The sequence below is a fragment of the Amblyomma americanum genome, chromosome 1, assembly GCF_052857255.1.
Source record: "Amblyomma americanum isolate KBUSLIRL-KWMA chromosome 1, ASM5285725v1, whole genome shotgun sequence".
Lineage (NCBI taxonomy): Eukaryota > Metazoa > Arthropoda > Arachnida > Ixodida > Ixodidae > Amblyomma > Amblyomma americanum.
Window position 1 is genome coordinate 502,929,195 of NC_135497.1, and position 17,293 is coordinate 502,946,487.

The 17,293-nt window shown below is 46.2% G+C and overlaps 1 protein-coding gene and 1 long non-coding RNA gene across 2 annotated transcripts; both read left to right on the top strand.

The window, feature by feature from the left end:
• Positions 1–3,248: 3,248 nt before the first annotated feature.
• On the top strand, positions 3,249–5,822 carry LOC144106233 (uncharacterized). Its single transcript, XR_013308938.1, has 3 exons — positions 3,249–3,336; positions 4,360–4,433; positions 5,748–5,822. It is a non-coding gene; the product is annotated as an uncharacterized LOC144106233 (long non-coding RNA).
• Positions 5,823–5,831: 9 nt separating this feature from the next.
• LOC144128060 (histone-lysine N-methyltransferase PRDM9-like) lies at positions 5,832–16,331 on the top strand. Its single transcript, XM_077661117.1, has 4 exons — positions 5,832–5,933; positions 7,060–7,306; positions 11,970–12,135; positions 15,849–16,331. Exons 1-3 carry the CDS (start codon positions 5,832–5,834, stop codon positions 12,110–12,112), a joined length of 492 nt encoding a protein of 163 aa, XP_077517243.1. The 3' UTR covers positions 12,113–12,135; positions 15,849–16,331.
• Positions 16,332–17,293: the final 962 nt, after the last annotated feature.

Here is a 17,293-nt window from a genome sequence, read left to right on the forward strand (position 1 = left end):
TCATTAAAGGAAAAGAAGGTAAGTTTGTACTCGTTTCAATAGTTAACACATGTAATTAGAATTTATCATCGCTGCTACAACCTTAGTTGCCTTAGCACACGACTGATTGGTCGAAAGCTGTATCATTATTGTAGCACTTGTAAAATCAGGCGTGCAGTGGAAGCATCGTTCGGCTTTTGGGGTAGTTGAATAGCATCGAATTTCTAGCACGCAGTGCGAGCACGATTGACAGGTGGTCAATGCATTGCGAGCACGATTGAAAACCAGTGATTGTTCATGATCCGTGTTCACTGCCCCCAAGCACGCAGTCTTGACATTTTTTTTGTTACACGAGACTTGACCAGGTTCGCCTGAAAAAAACTAGACGCACGAAGGCGTTTTCATTGTGTTGAAAATTTTCCTTAACTTTCAGGGACCTTATCTCGAAGGTTCTTCATAGCCTTTGTTAATTTTAGCGCGGCCTAGAGCGGTGATTATTCTCACCTCCGTCGACCCCCGAGAACACCTGCGGTTCTTCACCGTCACCGAGTTGTATTTGCCAGCACGAGTTCGCCGAATAAACATTTCGAGTTTTCCCAGAGTTTTTGTCTAACGACATCCTCATCTGCGTCTGCGCTGTGATGCCAACTGCATGACAATAGTTATGAGGCGACAGCGTAATAGAGAACAAAGAGGTGAAGGTTTTGTTTTGGTTATCTCTAAAACATAGTTCCGTGCAGACCTCTGTTGTATAAAGCGGAGCTGGTGCGGACGGAAGGTGTGGGCGAACGACGTCCTTTGCAATACACGGTCAAAATTGAATACGCTGCTATTAAACCGAATCGTATCAGATCAAATCTCTCATTATTTCAGCCAAAAAGGGACACCTGACGCCCCAAGAAAATGTTCCGAGAATCTTGACACGCTTAATTCTGGCGCTATATGGTTTGAATCTTCAGAGAATATGGGAACAGGTCAACTGAAAAATGTACAGCGGCACGCTTTAAGGCTTATAGTCAGGAATGAACTGGGTGCCTAAATTTACGAATGGTAAAAACACAAAATCAAACCCATTAGTGTGTACGTAAAGATGGCCCGCTATCAGGTAATAAATGGCAAAATACATAGGTCCCCCGCTCGCTTAATTCAGTTTTTACTAACGCACAGCGCTCGCTGGCAGCTCATATAAAGCAAAGCCTCATATTTCACCCTATAAAATAATTCATTTTGCTATTTGACATGAAGGCTTAGGGAGTGGAATATTCTCATTCTAAGAGTTGATTTGTGCAAAACTTCTTCAGAATATCAACTCAAGAGGATATTTATATTCTTTTTTTTGCCTGTTTTAACTTCGCCTTCTCCTTTACATTGTGTAAGCAGGTCTTTTTATCATTGTTAACGAGCTTTCTGTAATGAGAGATGTAAACAATTTCTGTTCTGTGCCCTTCCTTCCCGGACATGGTTAAGATGTCTGCAGCATTATGTAGATAAATATTTCACAGCGACCCCTTATCTAATATTGTTATTATTGCGACAGCTTTGGAAGGAAACTAATGATGCCTTTACCGACAGCGGCGTTTTTTCCAGTATGGTGACGTCACTTTTCTCCAGCCAGTGCCAATATCTGGCCTGGTGAGATCACTTTCCTCAAGCCACTCAGCGTGTTTTAGGACCGACAACGCATTTTTGTTTCCGATGTGGCTTCCAATATTATCGCATTAAAAATTGCCCCAGGAAGGCACGCTGAGGCAACTAGCCAATCCCGCATTTAGAATATGCGTATGCGGTTTTCGCCCCCCCCCCTTATTCATGTCCTGATGCATTTCATTCAAGGTGTTCCCACTGGAGAAGAGGAACCTATGGTTGTCGAGCTCATTGAGGCGAGTACAACATTCACTCTTCTCACACCCATTTTCCTTGAGCTGCATTGCATAGCCAGATCTGATGGACTGTGCTGGTGTTTAACGCCTAATAAAGTTGGCTTTATTTTGTTTCTATTTCGGTTTGAAGGCCCAAAGACACTAAGGCTATACAACAGACGCCGTAGTGAAGGGCGCCGGAAATTTGGACCACCTGGGGTTCTTTAGCATGCTATTATATCGCAGAGTACACGGACCTCTACAATTTCGCCTCCATCAAAATTCAATCGCCGCGGCCGGGATTAAACCCGCGTCTTTCCGGTCAGCAGCCGAGCCCAATAACCACTCAGCCACCGCGGAGCACGCGTAAGAAATTGTGTGGGTGATTCAAATACCATCGGGTCTGAAGAAATTTAGTTAGAACTTCTGGATTAGCATTGAACAGTCAGGTTTCAATATATTGCACCAAAATTTCGGCGAATGGACGTTTTGAACTTCATCAGCTGTCTTAAGTCGGTACACGCGGCATGACACGATCCCGGGATCTTTGGTCAGCCTTCTGCCACCGTAACGAATGCGTCGCAGCGGCATATCCATCGCTAAGTGTTTGCTGTTGCACCTACACACCCTGCGCGCTAATATTCAATTATCCTATTTTCGATTGTCAGTGTGACTGGTGCGGCAGCAACTTCCTTCAGACTATTCAGACTTCCGGCCTCGTATTTGTGCGGAACGGAAAGCTCGTGCACGCATTAAATGTGCCGATCGATAGTGAGGACTAAAGAAGAGACTACGATCACTATCGCATGTTGGCGGGCAAAATAACTGATATAAATATGCTGTTTTGTGAGATCAGTGACCGCTTATAAACGGTCATGCCGGCTACGTTGGCGCACGTCATGAAACGAGCGCGATAAATTAGCAATTGGAGTTATTATCTAAAATTTCCCAATTATATTTAGTTTACCCTGTAGTTTTTAGCTGAAATAGCATTGCTTAGTGCAGCCTCAGTGCATCGAACATGTCTGATCAGTAGAGGGGGCGAATATCCGAAATTCTTAGATAGCTGTTCGGATGCACTTGTATTCGATTCGCTGAGCGAATTAAGTGGTACATGTTCAAAATGCTTCCCAACGAATCGACTGCGCTCTTAGGTTTTCGAGAAGTTTTCGAATGTTTGCCCCATGTTGAAACATAAACGCCGTACTCATTATTTTTCTCTAGGACAGTTTTTTTTCTAAATATTGATATACACAGAAATTCATGACAAACGCAATTTTCAGTGAAAAACCATTTATGATCGCATTTTTTTTCATATAATTAAAGAATTCACTATAACAGTCGATGTATCCCCAGGTCATCAGACCGCAGGAGAGTCAGAGTGAATGCCCGCCTGCACCCGAATATATGCTTCCGGACCACTGGGAGGCTCCTGGGAGCGGCGGTCCGGATCAGCCCGAAGAGCCGGCCTCACAGAAAGAGCAGCGTAACGAAAAACGTAACCTTACGACTGGCGATTGACATGAGACTGGAACAGAGGCCTGCATGGATGAGTGCTTATAGTTATTGATACCGCAGTTATTGAACGAAAGAATATGCAAATACCTCTATGTGCTTGCCTCGCTGATCTACAATACGTAATTGGGAAGCAGTGTTCGTTCATTTCGCTCACGCTACATCTGTGGAAGCGGATGCAGGCTGTCCTCTGTGAGGTATTCACGTCAGAGGGATTTCCTTCCCAAGTAGCGGCGACCGCGTATCACTTGACCGACGTTCCTAGCCGGTGCCGCGATGACACGCACTCTAGTAATGTGGGCGGGATCGGGGGCGGGATACTCGCTTTTCTCTGCAAAGCGACGGAAGGATGCTTTCCGTAAGAATAGTGTTTCTGCTACGTGGTTAGAACACTGATATCGGCGGCACACGTTAACAAGATGCATGTATTCGAAAAAAAAATCACTGTATTTGTAGCACGCCTTGCCGCTCATTCGGCTCTTATCAGCGGATGGAGCATGCACTATCGGCCATAAAAGCTAACAGGTTACGGGTTGCGGCTATGTGGAAAAATTTATTTGGATCTAGCGACCTACGCTAATTGCGCGAAATCTCATAAGGTATGTAGAAAGGATCACGCGTCATTAGCTAATACTGGCTGGCTGGGTCGTGAGGCGGCGCAACAGTATTTTTTTTCCTGAGAACACACATGCCTTAAACTTTTGAGGCCCAGAATATATACTTTTCCCCACAACTTAAGTCTTGTGTTTGGGTCACGCGCCTTCACCAAATTAATGTTCTCCTCAGACCCGCATCCTGTAAAATTTCGCTGTCTAGTGAATTTCAGGATTTTCGAGGTGGATATTTATTTTCCGCCGTTTCAGTAATGCGATACTGTGATTTCAACAGTGTTTATTTTTTGGAGATATCTGGCCTTTTTACTGCCACGATAAGTCATTTATCAACAAAGCTGCTGCGCTTGCGATCTTCAACCATCTAAAAACATGCCTTAAATCCTGTCTTCCAGCTTACTACGGAAGCGGAATGGTTGCGGGTGCTGACTCCACCAGCGACACAGCGTTGGCCGACGTGAAGAGCGAGGTAAGTGAAGCATACACGGACGTTTACAATACCTTTCTTGGAATGCTTTGACAGGTGCCCTGTATTTTTAAAAGCCGCAGCGGAAGGTTCAGAATGAACTAACCAAGCAGTAGTAAAGCACTGGCACCATACGGCGGATAGCGGTATTCGTTAAATGAAGCATATATGAAGCCAGAGTTCAATAAAATAACATAATTTTTTTATCTTATAAGTAAAATCCACCATCGATGTAATGAAATACGTTGATTGGCTGAGAGAGGTAACGAAACTTTATGACGTTATCGCAACGTACCCACCATGCGTCGAGCACTGCTGCTGCAGCTAGCAGTTTGAATATGGCGCTTGATGGACCGATAATTTCAAAGAAACTCACGCAAACACGCGAAAATGTTGCAGTACAAGCTGCGGCTTTAAAGCTTCAGAAGTGGCTTAAGTGTCCCCATACTTTCAATCTTTTCCCTATTCTAACTGGCAAGGCTGTCTATGAAATTGCTTAATGTAGGCCTCCTCGCAGAATTCGATAATGTTCTACTGCGGGTTCGTCCTCACTGTGCCTGATTTCACTGAATTCAGCACATACAATCGCAGGAAAATGTTTCCTTTCGTCACCATTAATGCGGTGAGAGTAGCGCGATGGCTGTCGCGGCCGCCGCTGCGTCTTTTCCTCACGGTAGGAAAAGGTTTTTCTTAAGGCATACAGTTAAAACTCGTTATAACGAAGTGTAAGGCGCCCGGTGGTTACTTCAATATAGCCGTAGTTTCGCTATAGCCCGTGTTGACCGAACTTCCAAATAGAATCGTATTTACTTTATTATATTCGTTATTTCGTTATAAGCAGCTTCTCTGTAAGGAGGTTTACTGCATTTGATTGCTTTTTCGTGACATGCATGATGGAAATCGGATTAATCTTGGAAATTGAAAACGTGCCATTACATCTCGTGCGTGCCAAATCAACCACCAAATCATAGCGCCTGCCAATTTATGTGTTATATATCATTTATTCACCACGCCGTGTACATAGTTTTGTGCCTTTTTGGTGGACACAAGCTTCAGCCGGTTCTCTATGCACTGCACGTCACAAACGCCAACTTGGCTCTTCTGGCGGGAGGCATGAGTGAGCCCCTTTTCACGTGCAATTTCTTTTGTGCCCTACCCGTCACTTAATCTCAAACTCGCGCCGGGACGGCGACCGTGATTACGGCACGAAACACTGCAATGCTAGCACTAACAGCCCATGCTGCAAAATTTGATGTGCATATGAGCCCACATTCGGTTGTACAGCGGCTGGTGAACACGGCGTAATAACATATGCAGATGATATCGGAAGACGCCAGTCTCGTCAGTAAGAACATGTTCGAGTTCCTGGCATTGGGAAAGTCTACAGTCAAGGGTGTCCCGATGGGAGTGTTCACGTTGAAGGCGCTGCCCAAGGGACTGCACTTCGGCCCGTATCACGGAGTCAAGGTGGACTGCATCGAATATGGCGGCTGCACCTGGCCGGTGAGCTTGCCCGGCCAATGCTTAGAACACTCATACTCAGGTTGTATAGGCTGTTTTAGAGAAATTTCAAAACAGCTGGGCTGTAATTGCACTACGCTGCTCGCGTTATTACTCTCTCCGATACTTTCAAGTGCATTCGCGGTGAGTTTTTTCGTTGGGAAATTTTATGCTGGAATACGTACCATTGTTGTGTGAGAGCGAAAAATTGCAGCGGATGATTGCAGTTCCAAACCACATATCGAGGATTAAATGAACATGTGCACTTTCCAACGCTATTGTATAAGACTGTACGGCTGCACAGAGAGGCCGTGTTACTATAGCGTTAGAGGAAAAACAAAAACAAAAGGTGTAACGAGGCTCACCTATGGTTGCCAGTTTCGCCAAACCTCTTTGGCATGCAAAACATGAGACAAAAACATGCGACATCGCTGAGTCACCAGATCCATTATTAGGGGCCTTTTTGTTTTCCTACAAGAGTAGCACCATTCAAGAGTTGATCTCAAAGGTCAAGCTCGAACATTTAGCGTATCCTGAAGGCTAAGCTAAAGGGTTAAAACAAAATATTTATTTGTTATATGAATATATTTACTCTTTAAATGAACCCCATTATCTTGTACAAGCTGAAATCAATAGCATTCATGGACTATTAAGGAAGCTGGTTGGTTTATATCGCTGACACTGGCACAATGCGTGCCGCAGGGTTAGTAGCCCGGGCTCTCCTTTTTTTCCGCGTAAGTTGTCAGCAGACAAAAATACCTTGTTGCATGGCGCTCATTGGACTCAGAAGCCTATGCGCCATAAAAAAAATTACCATCACCATCATTATCAAAATTGGTACTATATTTTTAGTTCAACATTTTCAAAAACGATACTTACCGTGTCTCGATTGCCGCAGAAACCGTCCGTGTAACAGCGCTTAGTGGCCTTGGAGTGGAGAGACTGGTCAGTTGGAGGGCCTTCGATATGACCGTGTGACACTGGTATCAGAGTAGAACACGAAATATTGGCCCGTTTCCGGACACTTAAAATTTACGCCACGTTTTTTTGCGTCCGTTGTTTCACGTGAGTACGGTAGCGAAAAAGTTTGACTTGAGCGTTCAGACGGTGAAACCGTTGCGTTGCGCAGGTGCGCCGTTGTGCAGAGTTCTTCGTGGTAGACGGCCGCCAACAAGAGCGCTACCACTGGATGAACAACGTCAACTACTCGCCCAGCAAGCGCAGACAAAACCTCGTGGCCGTGCTCTTCAACGGAAATATCTACTACCGCACACTAAAGAACGTCGGCCCCGGCGAAGAACTGCTCGTTGGATATTCAACGTCGTTCGCCGAAAGTTTGCTGGGGAACCCAAGAGGACGAGGTGCATTGAAAGAAGGTGAGCAGACGCTTTTCCTGCAATCCTTAGAGGGTAGATTACAATCGGTTTGATAGTGTATGCAAGCTACGACCATGCCTGATTCATCATCATCATCACCAGCCTGACTACACCCACTGCAGGGCAAAGGCCTCAACCATGTCTCCAATTATCCCTATCCTTTGCCAGCTGCGCTTACCCTATACCTGCAAACTTCTTAATCTCACCCGCCCACATAACCTTCTGCCATGCACTGCTACACTTGCCTTCTCTTGGAATCCACTCGGTTGCCCTAAACGACCGGCAGTTAACTCTCCTTCGCAATACATGCCCTGCCCAAGCCCAATTCTTCCACTTTATTTCGACTAGGATGTCATTAACGCGTGTTTCTTCCCTCACCCACTCAACCCGCTTTCGGTTTCTTAACGTTACACCTATCGTTTTTCTCTCCATGGCTCGCTGCGTTCTCCTTAACTTAAGCGGAACCTTTTTCGTAAGCCTCCACTTTTCTGTCCTGTAGGTGAGTGCCGCTAAGATTCAGCTGTTTTGCACTTTTCTCTTCAGGGATATTGGTAAACAGCCATTCACGATATGAGAGAACCTGCTATATGCGCTCCACTCCATTCATATCCTTCTAGTTATTTCCCTCTAATGATCCGGATCAGCTGTCACTGCCTGTCGTATGTGGACGTATTCTTTTATCACTTCTAGCACCTTGCTGCCAATTGTCAACTGCTGTTCTCCTGTTGGGCTGTTAGGCTTTTGATCATTACTTTGGTTTTCTGCATGTTAATCTTTAGATCAATCGTTCTGCTCAGCCTGTCTAACTCATTGATCATGATTTGCACATCACCTCTGGAGTGACTCAGCAAGGCAATATCACCAGGGAATCGCAGATTACTTGGGTATTCTCCATGAACTCTTATCCCCAACAGTTCCCAATTACTGCCTTGGAATACCTCCTGCAAACAGGCGGGGAATAGCTTTGGCGAGATTGTGTCTCCTTGCCTGGCGCCCTTTATTGTAATTTTCTTGCTGGCTTTATGGAGGACTATAGTAGCCATGGTGTTCCGTGTTTCAATGCGTGTGTCTACTTTGGTGCGTCCCAGAGTTAACTCTGGGCCAAAGATGGATTCATACCAACTGTCCCAGAGGAATGCCATTTTGCTATATATAGCTTCCAGTATTTTGATTAAAGGCTCTTTTACACCCCGATTATACAAGGCCTGTATGACTGCTGAGATTTCAACTGAGCCAAACTCTTTCTCGCAATCAATGAAGGCTATATTTAGGTATTTGTTGTATTCTGTGCATTTTTCTTTCAGCTGATTGATAGTGTAAATATGATCTATTGTTGAGTATTCTTTAGGAAAGCCTGCCTGATCATTTGGCTAATTGAAGTCTAATGCTGCCCTGGCTCTATTATCGATTTCCTTAGTAAATATTTTGCAGGCAATGGAGACTAAGCTGATCGGCCTGTAATTTTAAGTGCGTGGCGTCTCCTTTCTTATGAATTATTATATAGTTTGCGTTATTCCAAGCTCCTATTACGGTCGTGGTCAGAAGGCATTGCGTATACAGGGTGGCTAGCTTTTCTAGCACTTTATTTTGGGGACGAAAAATAACAGCTTATGCTTTCTTATCATTAATACGCATACATTTGGATTCAGACCATTTTTGCATTACTGAGCAAGGAGATCAAGAACATTTACAGTAAAAAAATATACTTGTGTCATCAGCATAGATAATAAATTTGGCAGCATAGTTAATGTTAGAGATCATTTATATAGATAATAATGATTACTGGTCCCAATATATTGCCTTGTGGGAAAACAGAATTATTACGTTGTGGTTGAAAATTTATTTTGTCTATGCATACAGCTCGTTTTCTGTGCGATAGATATGATTTCAGAAGCATCTGGGTCTGTCCTCCAAAACCATAACACACTAAGTTTTTAGGAGTATACAGTGGTTCATTAGATCAGATGCCTTCGAGAAGTCTATGAAGACACCAATAACGAAGGCCTTTTCAAACAGTGTTAGTATGTACTCCATTTGCTTGAGTAGTGCTTATTTGTTTAATTTATTTTCACAAAATATAAAATTATTTGGTGACAAAAGGTTATGCTTGTAAATGAAATTAGACAACCTTGTATCCAGAACTTTTTCTTGAGCCTCCGAAAAAACAGAGTGTAGATACTGGTCTATTACTTCCTATTTCGTTAAGGTCACCTTTCTCATACAGAACCATTACTTTGGCCATTTGCGTTTTTTCAGGAACTATACCGCAATTAGAACATAAGTTAAATATATTCCCAAGAACAGGGGCAATAACTGCTACAACATGCTTCACGGGCCTGACTTGAATGCCATCAATGTCACAGGCAGGGCTGTTATAAATGTTCTGCATTACTGATATAATGTCTTCTGCCATAACCGGGTTCAAAACTATTGTATTATTATTGTAGGAACTAACGTAGCTATTGGAATCATGTGATGGGTTGGTATGCGAACGGGTTTAAAAAAAGTTTTTATAAGCATCTCCTAGCTCTATTCCAGATATACCTTTATCATCAAGCCTTAATGTCCTTGGGGCAGGGTGCGGTTGCTCACTTCTTACTAATTCACTCTTAACCATAGCAAATCGTGGCAACCATTATTAACTTCAAGAAATGTCGCGTAGTAGTATGTGCATGCAAGACGTAGCTTTTTGTTAATCTATTCCTGTGTTTCTTAAACTTACGTCATCTGCTCAATGTGGGTTTAAAATTATTGCGTTGAGCTTTTCTTTCAATTTAATTTCATGGTGTAACTCTGACGTTATCCAGGGTTTGCGAGTTTTACGGGTTTTTTTCGATGCACTTCTGTTAGGAAGCAAGAATTGTATAGTTGCGTAAAGACTTTTATTGTAAGCTTTATTTACGTCACTGGTATTGTAAGTGCTATCCTACTTAACTTGCGCCAGTGAACTATAAAGTAAATTGAGCATAGGATTGGGTATATACTGATACATACCTTTTTCTTTTGGTACATTACCGGTCCAGTCATATACATACATACAAACACTGGAGATGGTCACTGAGTGCACACGATATTACACTTGAGTCAGCTATTCGTTGGGAGGAGTACGTAATGAGCAGATCGAGAAAAGACTCAGTTTCTTGTGTAATCCTAGTTGGAGTGGTTACAAGGTTAATGAAGTCATTCGAACCCAAGGCATTGTAAAGTATTTAACCAAAGAATTGTCCCTCAACATATTCATATTAAAATCCCCTCCAGCTATTAGAGTGTATATGCCGTCTGTTATAAACGAAAAAAAGCAGTCGTACAATTAGAAAATCTTAACCACATTTTTCTTCGAAGGACGATAGCAAACTGAAAACACGAACCTGTGGTACAGACAGATAGGACCTCAAGATCATCAGTAAGCAGACTATATGTGTCCAGCTTATCCTATTCGAGGTCTTTAGTCACCAATAATGCTACTTCATCCCCACGGTGGCCAGAGCGGTTCAAGTAGCAAGTTGTACAGTTGGTCGTCCTAAAAATATCAGATTCATTTGTGCTCCACGATTCACTGAGCCTGACCACAGAAAAAGGAAACTAAAATTCACCAGATAATTCCTGTAAACACATTGTCATGTTTTTTAGAGAGCGTCTATTCAAGTGAACAGCTTTAAGCGATGTCGGCGCAACACACGAAGCAGTGCGGTTCAGGTCGCTGGGCAGATAATAACACATATGCTTCAGATTGGTTCTGTTTCAAGAGAAAACTCAAATACAAGATAAAAAATGGTATAACTGATCCAAGTCGCTCTTTCCCCTTTTATGAATGCACTCATTTCCTCATTATTTTGGTCGGAAACCTTTCCGTTGACATACCAAATAAAATTATAGCCTTTATCTATGGCGCAGTCTTTGGTTGCTTGAAGTAGTTCTGTGTAGCAGCGTGTTAAGTTTTCTCGCCAGAAAATGGGTGGATCCCTTTCCTCAAGGTTTTTCTTGTTCTTAATCCAGTTTTCTCTCATTGCTCGCCTCGTGATACGCGCAATGATGCCTGGCACTTTATCGCGTCTGCCTCGATGTCGGCAAATGTGTGCAATTTCCTTCGCCGTCAAGTGATGCACTCGAAGTTTATCAGCCACGTTATTTAATATGGCTGTCAGGTCCTCCTCCTGTGCTTCTTTTATTCCACCCACTTCTAAGTTCAGCTGCCTGCTCCTGAATTCTACGGCATATATGTATTTTTCCAACTGGGCTTGGGCTGTCTGTTTTAGTGCATCTTTTTCTTCAAACTCAGTCTTCCTCTTTTTTAGGTCTTTAATGTCATCCTCTTAATGCCAGAACTTTTCTCAAATCCATCGAACTTCGTAGATATGAAGTTAGGACTCTCTTTCCTGGTCTAAATTTTTCCTGCCAGGGGCATCAGCCATTCTAGTTTTTGATTAAATGATATGAGTCCGAGTTTAATATCGGTACTATTAAGGTTAATGATGTACTATTTTATTACTATTTGAAAGATACTACCATGCACATGATTCATACTAATGAAGTGATGCGAAAAAGAACTTCTGCTGGCCTTTTCCTCTCTGCCACGGTACACATTAAGAGCACTGAATTCTCTGGGCAGTTCTTTACATTACATGCGCTCATTCGCTCCTCCCACTGCTTTGTTCTTTTTCAGAGGACGTCAACATTGTTCCCTTACACAGCCTGTTCCTCGCCTGTGAGAATTGCGGTGACCTCTTCTCTACGCAGCACAACTTGGAAATGCATACCCGGCGGAAACACTGGCATAGCACCCACGGAATCCTCCGCTGCACGTAATGCATCTACACGAGCAGTCGCAAGTAGGCCTTAAACCGTTTTAAGGCACCGTTTTTTGCTTGACGCCATAGTGGCTAATTAACTGGAGAGATGTCCTTTCTGATGATGAGCCGCCTTTTCAAGCCGTAATTACCTTAAACAAGCACAAATCGTGAAGTCGCCGTACAAATACACAATGAATGCTTGAATGACACGATTTTCGAACAGAGCACAACGCAGTCATCAGCATCATTAGTAGCAGTAGCGCACTCGAATGTGACCCTTCGCGCTTGTTGTGCGCCCTTTGTGTTCATTTTCCATCAAAAAATACTGCCCATCCTTTTCCAGCAAGCTAAGAATTACAGCCCAAACGAGCCTGGCGGTTGCACTGATTGCATTCGTTGTATCCGAAATTCGTAATACGCGAACTCTATATAACACATCCAAGTTATAAAATCAAAAAACAATAGATATATTTTAAAAAGTGAGTTTGTGAGTTATGTTCGTCTGATACTTGAAAGCAAGCCCTATCAAACTGCATTCTCAACTCTCCAGGGTGGTCATGTGCTCCCCGCCTAGAACCTTGCCGCAAACAGTCTGCTTTAGGGATGCGACATAACTAATTAAGGTTGAAGCGTTCAAGGCAGGTGGAAATAAGTGCGCCTCCTCGTCGTGCTCTTTACAATGTTCCCAGCAGTCTGGGAGTGCTCGTACAACAGTCTGCTTTAGGGATGCGACATAACTAATTAAGGTTGAAGTGTTCAAGGCAGGTGGAAATAAGTGCGCCTCCTCGTCGTGGTCTTTACAATGTTCCCAGCAGTCTGGGAGTGCTCGTACTTTGCCTACAATGCTTCATAAGTTCGTGGCTCAGTGATGTAGGCGTTAACGAAGTCACCCGTGCCGGCTAGCTGCGCAATAACGACACGTTGCCACAAAGACCACGTGCGTCACCGTCGTCTGCCATGCCTGGGTCATGCGGCGGTGAACCTAGCGCAAGTACGCGCAGAACGTATCAACTGCACAGAACTTCCTACGCGACATGCCAAAGGCGCTAGCAAACCAGGGTTTTCTGTGTACGCCGCGCGGGATCGAAGGTCGATCACAGGCGGCTTTGGCAGTTTCCCGACCTTGTTTGGTCACGGGCGGGAAGGCGGCCACACTCGCGGGCGAAGTGCCCCGGCTGGTCGCACCGGTAGCAACGGTTGCCCGGGCCCCGACGGGCTAGGCGCTGGTCGCCCCGTTCAGGTCGGTCATCTCGAACTCGCGGAGCGGATGGTGAGGGGCCGCGTGTCAGCCTCGCGATCTCGCCTCGGTTCGTTCCGCTCTGCGGCAGCGTGTGCTGTTCGCAACGCGTAGCTGAATGCGTCCAAAGCGCGGTCGGACAACTCCCAACCCCTTGGGACACGCTCGTCAGCAAACTGTGCTGACGCTTCAGCTCTGAATGGACTGTGCGCTGAGCTGCCATTCCACGCGCAGCGCGGCTCAAGTGACAGCGATGCGGGTGGGGGCGGCCGATACGCTCGTGCAGAGAGGATGTCTCCCTGAATGCGCTTCGCCTCAGCTGCCAGCTCATCCAAATCTCTGAACCTGACTCCTCTCTTGTAAGCCGTGAAAGTCGGGTGCGCTTGTCTCGTGACACGTTCAACTTTCTCCGTGTTCGTGGCGCGAGGGTCAGCGAGGCGATAAAGTTCGTCCATCACTCGGACGTACTCTAACAGAGACTCGTCGGGCTGCTGGGTTCGAAGCTCCAGCTCTCTCCTCAAACGCCACTCATAGTTTGCGAGAAGGAATTCGTCGCGGAAGCTTGCGCAAAACTCCTTCATTGTTCTCTGGTTAGGGCGCTCGACTACTGATCCGGAGTTCCCGGGTTCGAACCCGACCGCGGCGGCTGCGTTTTTATGGAGGAAAAACGCTAAGGCGCCCGTGTGCTGTGCGATGTCAGTGCACGTTAAAGATCCCCAGGTGGTCGAAATTATTCCGGAGCCCTCCACTACGGACCTATTTGTTCCTCTCTTCTTTCACTCCCTCCTTTATCCCTTCCCTTACGGCGCGGTTCAGGTGTCCAACGATATATGAGACAGATACTGCGCCATTTCCTTTCCACCAAAAACCAATTATTATTATTATTATTATTGTCCTCGCTCGGTTGCCGGCTAGTCGGTAGCAGCGGCCGCTTGCTCCGCCAAAGAAACAGGCACAAACACACGCGAGCATTTCGGCGTCTGCGATTCCTGTCACTTGCTGATAATGCAGCAGACGGTCGAGGTACTCGTTTGCTCCCGTAGTGTCGTGGTACCCCGTTTAGGTAGGTAAGTCTATCCTAACACGTGGTGACTGGGCCGGGACTTGCAAATTGTTTTGCAAAATACCCGCTAGACTCTGCATCTGCAATGCGTTCTGCAAGAGCACCTCGGATGATTGCGGACTAAAGCCCCCGGAGTTGGGCGCAGCCGCTGATGGCGTCGAATGATGAAGTCTAGGTGCCTCATTGTTCGCGCCGCGGAGCGGCGAGGCGCCCGATGTGGAGCCCCCTTGCCAGGACTAAGTCCTACCAACGCGTCAGGGGATGTTCCTCGGCTATTCCGCGTGGAACGCCCAAGATTAAAAAATTCAAACCCTTCCAACGCCGCGTCAAGTAGGGAGCCCTGGTTATGTGCCGCTGACTCTGACAGCATAAACAAAGACTGCATGTCACTCCTGTCGGCTGCCATCCTTTGTTAGGGCGACGGTAGTCGTTCGCTCCAACAAAGCTCACTGCTCAATTTCCTAGTTCGCCCCACGTTGGGCGCCAAGATGTGGGTCACTGCGTCCAGCCGGCCGGGAAGGCGAGCTTCCGTGCAAGCTATACGCAGGCGTTAATCAAGTACACAACACGTTTCCCCAACCCATGGCGCAGAGTCGCAGCCACGGCAGGTCCGGACAAAATAGGCAATGGCAGGGCACGCTAAAAAATAGGTTATTATCCTAACGCGAGGTAAAGCACACTGCGGAAGAATGTTCTATCCGTAAAATAGATGTTCAGCAGCTCACTAGGTCGTTGACGTCGTCTGGCGTTGGTGTTCTGGGGTCGGCGGGCAGCGGAAGGGGTTCGTAAGGCTCTTCGATAAGGTCCGGAAGCGAGAGTTCCTTCCCTCCGCGCGTTCCCCTCTTTTATATCCTGGGGCATTGTCTCCCTGGCAGCAAATCGTTGCCGTCAAGCTTAGGCGTGCTACGCTCTCCGCAGAAGGCAGCGCGCTGCCGTGAAGTCACGTCAGTGCTGGGGCGGAAAAGAGCAGAGTCGGGGGGGTGCCTTCTCTCCACATTCCTGGTGGCCAGCGCGCCCGTGTAAGTCACGGTCGCCGCTGGCGCGGGGGACGAGGAGGCGATACCTGTGTATCCTACAAGATGGAAGGTGTGAACGTCATCGGCGAAATCATAACATTGAAAGAGATGTGCACACATAACTAGACACCTTCAGCCTACTGTGTACCTTGTAACCTTTCCAGAATCACTGGGAGACCGCTACCGCTGGTGAGCATGCCCTGATTAGTCCTGATGCTGCATGCGCAAGCGCAGCTGCCGGGTACCTGGTGCCGCCTGTCGCCGTCAGGTCGATATGTGAAAGGCATTGGCTGCGCGGGCTCCCGGTACTCTGTAAGGTACCGGTAACGGTAACATGGTGCATGACATGCTAAAGGTGTCTACTAACGGAGGCGTCTGGATCAGATTTTTGTATTCGCGTGGTAATTCTGCTTATGCTTACCCTTCATCTACGCAGGGCTGATATCATCAGGCACGAGTATACCCACGTTGGCAGGCGAGAGTCCGTGTGCCATTTGTGTCGGAAGAGGTTCTCCCAGCCGGACCATCTCAAGGTTCACATGATGATCCACAGTGGTGAGAAGCCATAAGAGTGCGGCCAGTGTGGCAAAAGAATCAGGCAACGCGCTGATGCAGAGCCACGAGCAGGTCATACACTCCCGCCGGTACCCGCTGCACTGCCCACGGTGCGGGGCTGGTGCCGAGGCCGCCACCAAGCTCAGGCGCCACACATGCAAGCCGCTGGCCACGACGGAGGGTAAAGAAGGATTAAAGAGGGCCGAGGATGCCCTCGCTTAAGGGCAGACGCAAGTGCGCCAAAGTTACGACCGAGGAACACAACGGAGGGTACGCCGCTCCAAGGAGGAGAGAAGCGGGGCCGGGGTCGACCACGTAAAGCAGTAACGCAAGATGTGTCAACGTAGAGACCGCTGAAGGCTACGGGACTTACACTACCGCAGCAAGAATTGAAGCCATGTGGAAGCCGACCACGTAAAGCAGTAGCGCAAGATGCGTCATCGATGAAGTGAGATGTAGCGTTGTTTACTGAATATATAACCTTGTTGTCACATCCTCTTTCCGTCTCCTTTCCCCAAATGCAAAGCAAGAAGTCAAACATTATTGCAGAAGATGAAGCCGAAGACAAGGTTCCTGAATGTGATCACACCCGATGACAGCCTGTCTTAACAATAAAGGGAAGGTTATATGTGGAGTCTTCCAGGGACACCGGAACTGGTTTTTAATCGGTGGGGGGGGGCAAGCTATTTATTCTCATTTACATAAATTTTTATTTTTTTATTTTCCAATGTTCAAAGTTTCATGCAAATTGTCACGTTATGGTGACCACACTCCAGCAGTCAGGAAGACAACAAAATGCTTCCAAAAGAACGTTTTTAAGGGGCTCACTCGCGCCCACTAAGAACTGAATGTCTCGATGGCGATACACACAAGCGTGCTCGGTGGCCACCGGACTGAATGTCTGCAGTTCTTGGCTGTGGTCAATTTAAAGGAGGCATGGAACCTTTGAGATCAAGAAGCAAAAGCAAGTACAACAATCTGCAAAAATGTGGAAGCATTTGTACCTGGCCACGATCAATTGAGATACGTCTGGTCACATCTGGCGTCACAAAGCAACGTGATGAAGCCGCGAGCCGGCGGCTTTGAGTGTCAATGAATAAACAGTGCAGTCTCGAAACAGACTTGAGAAATAACTACGCTTTCCGAGAATCTGAGCCATTTCCGAAAAATTAAGCCTATTCTACGAAATTGACGCAACTGCCAGCAGTTGACATCTTTCCTTCCCTTGCATCTGCAATTCACTGTCGCCCTACTATAATCTTTCTGTCCCGGTTAGCTCAGTTGTTAGAGCAGCTGCTTCGGTGAAGCGGTGGTCTCAGGTTCAAA

What these genes read in the sequence shown, in the direction of transcription:
- LOC144128060 (XM_077661117.1), top strand. Translation starts at nt 5,832, where the DNA reads ATGGGAGTGTTCACGTTGAAGGCGCTGCCCAAGGGACTGCACTTCGGC. An exon ending in ATGGCGGCTGCACCTGGCCG is followed by an intron (nt 5,934 to 7,059) that starts GTGAGCTTGCCC and finishes TGCGTTGCGCAG; the next exon opens with GTGCGCCGTTGTGCAGAGTT. An exon ending in ACGAGGTGCATTGAAAGAAG is followed by an intron (nt 7,307 to 11,969) that starts GTGAGCAGACGC and finishes GTTCTTTTTCAG; the next exon opens with AGGACGTCAACATTGTTCCC.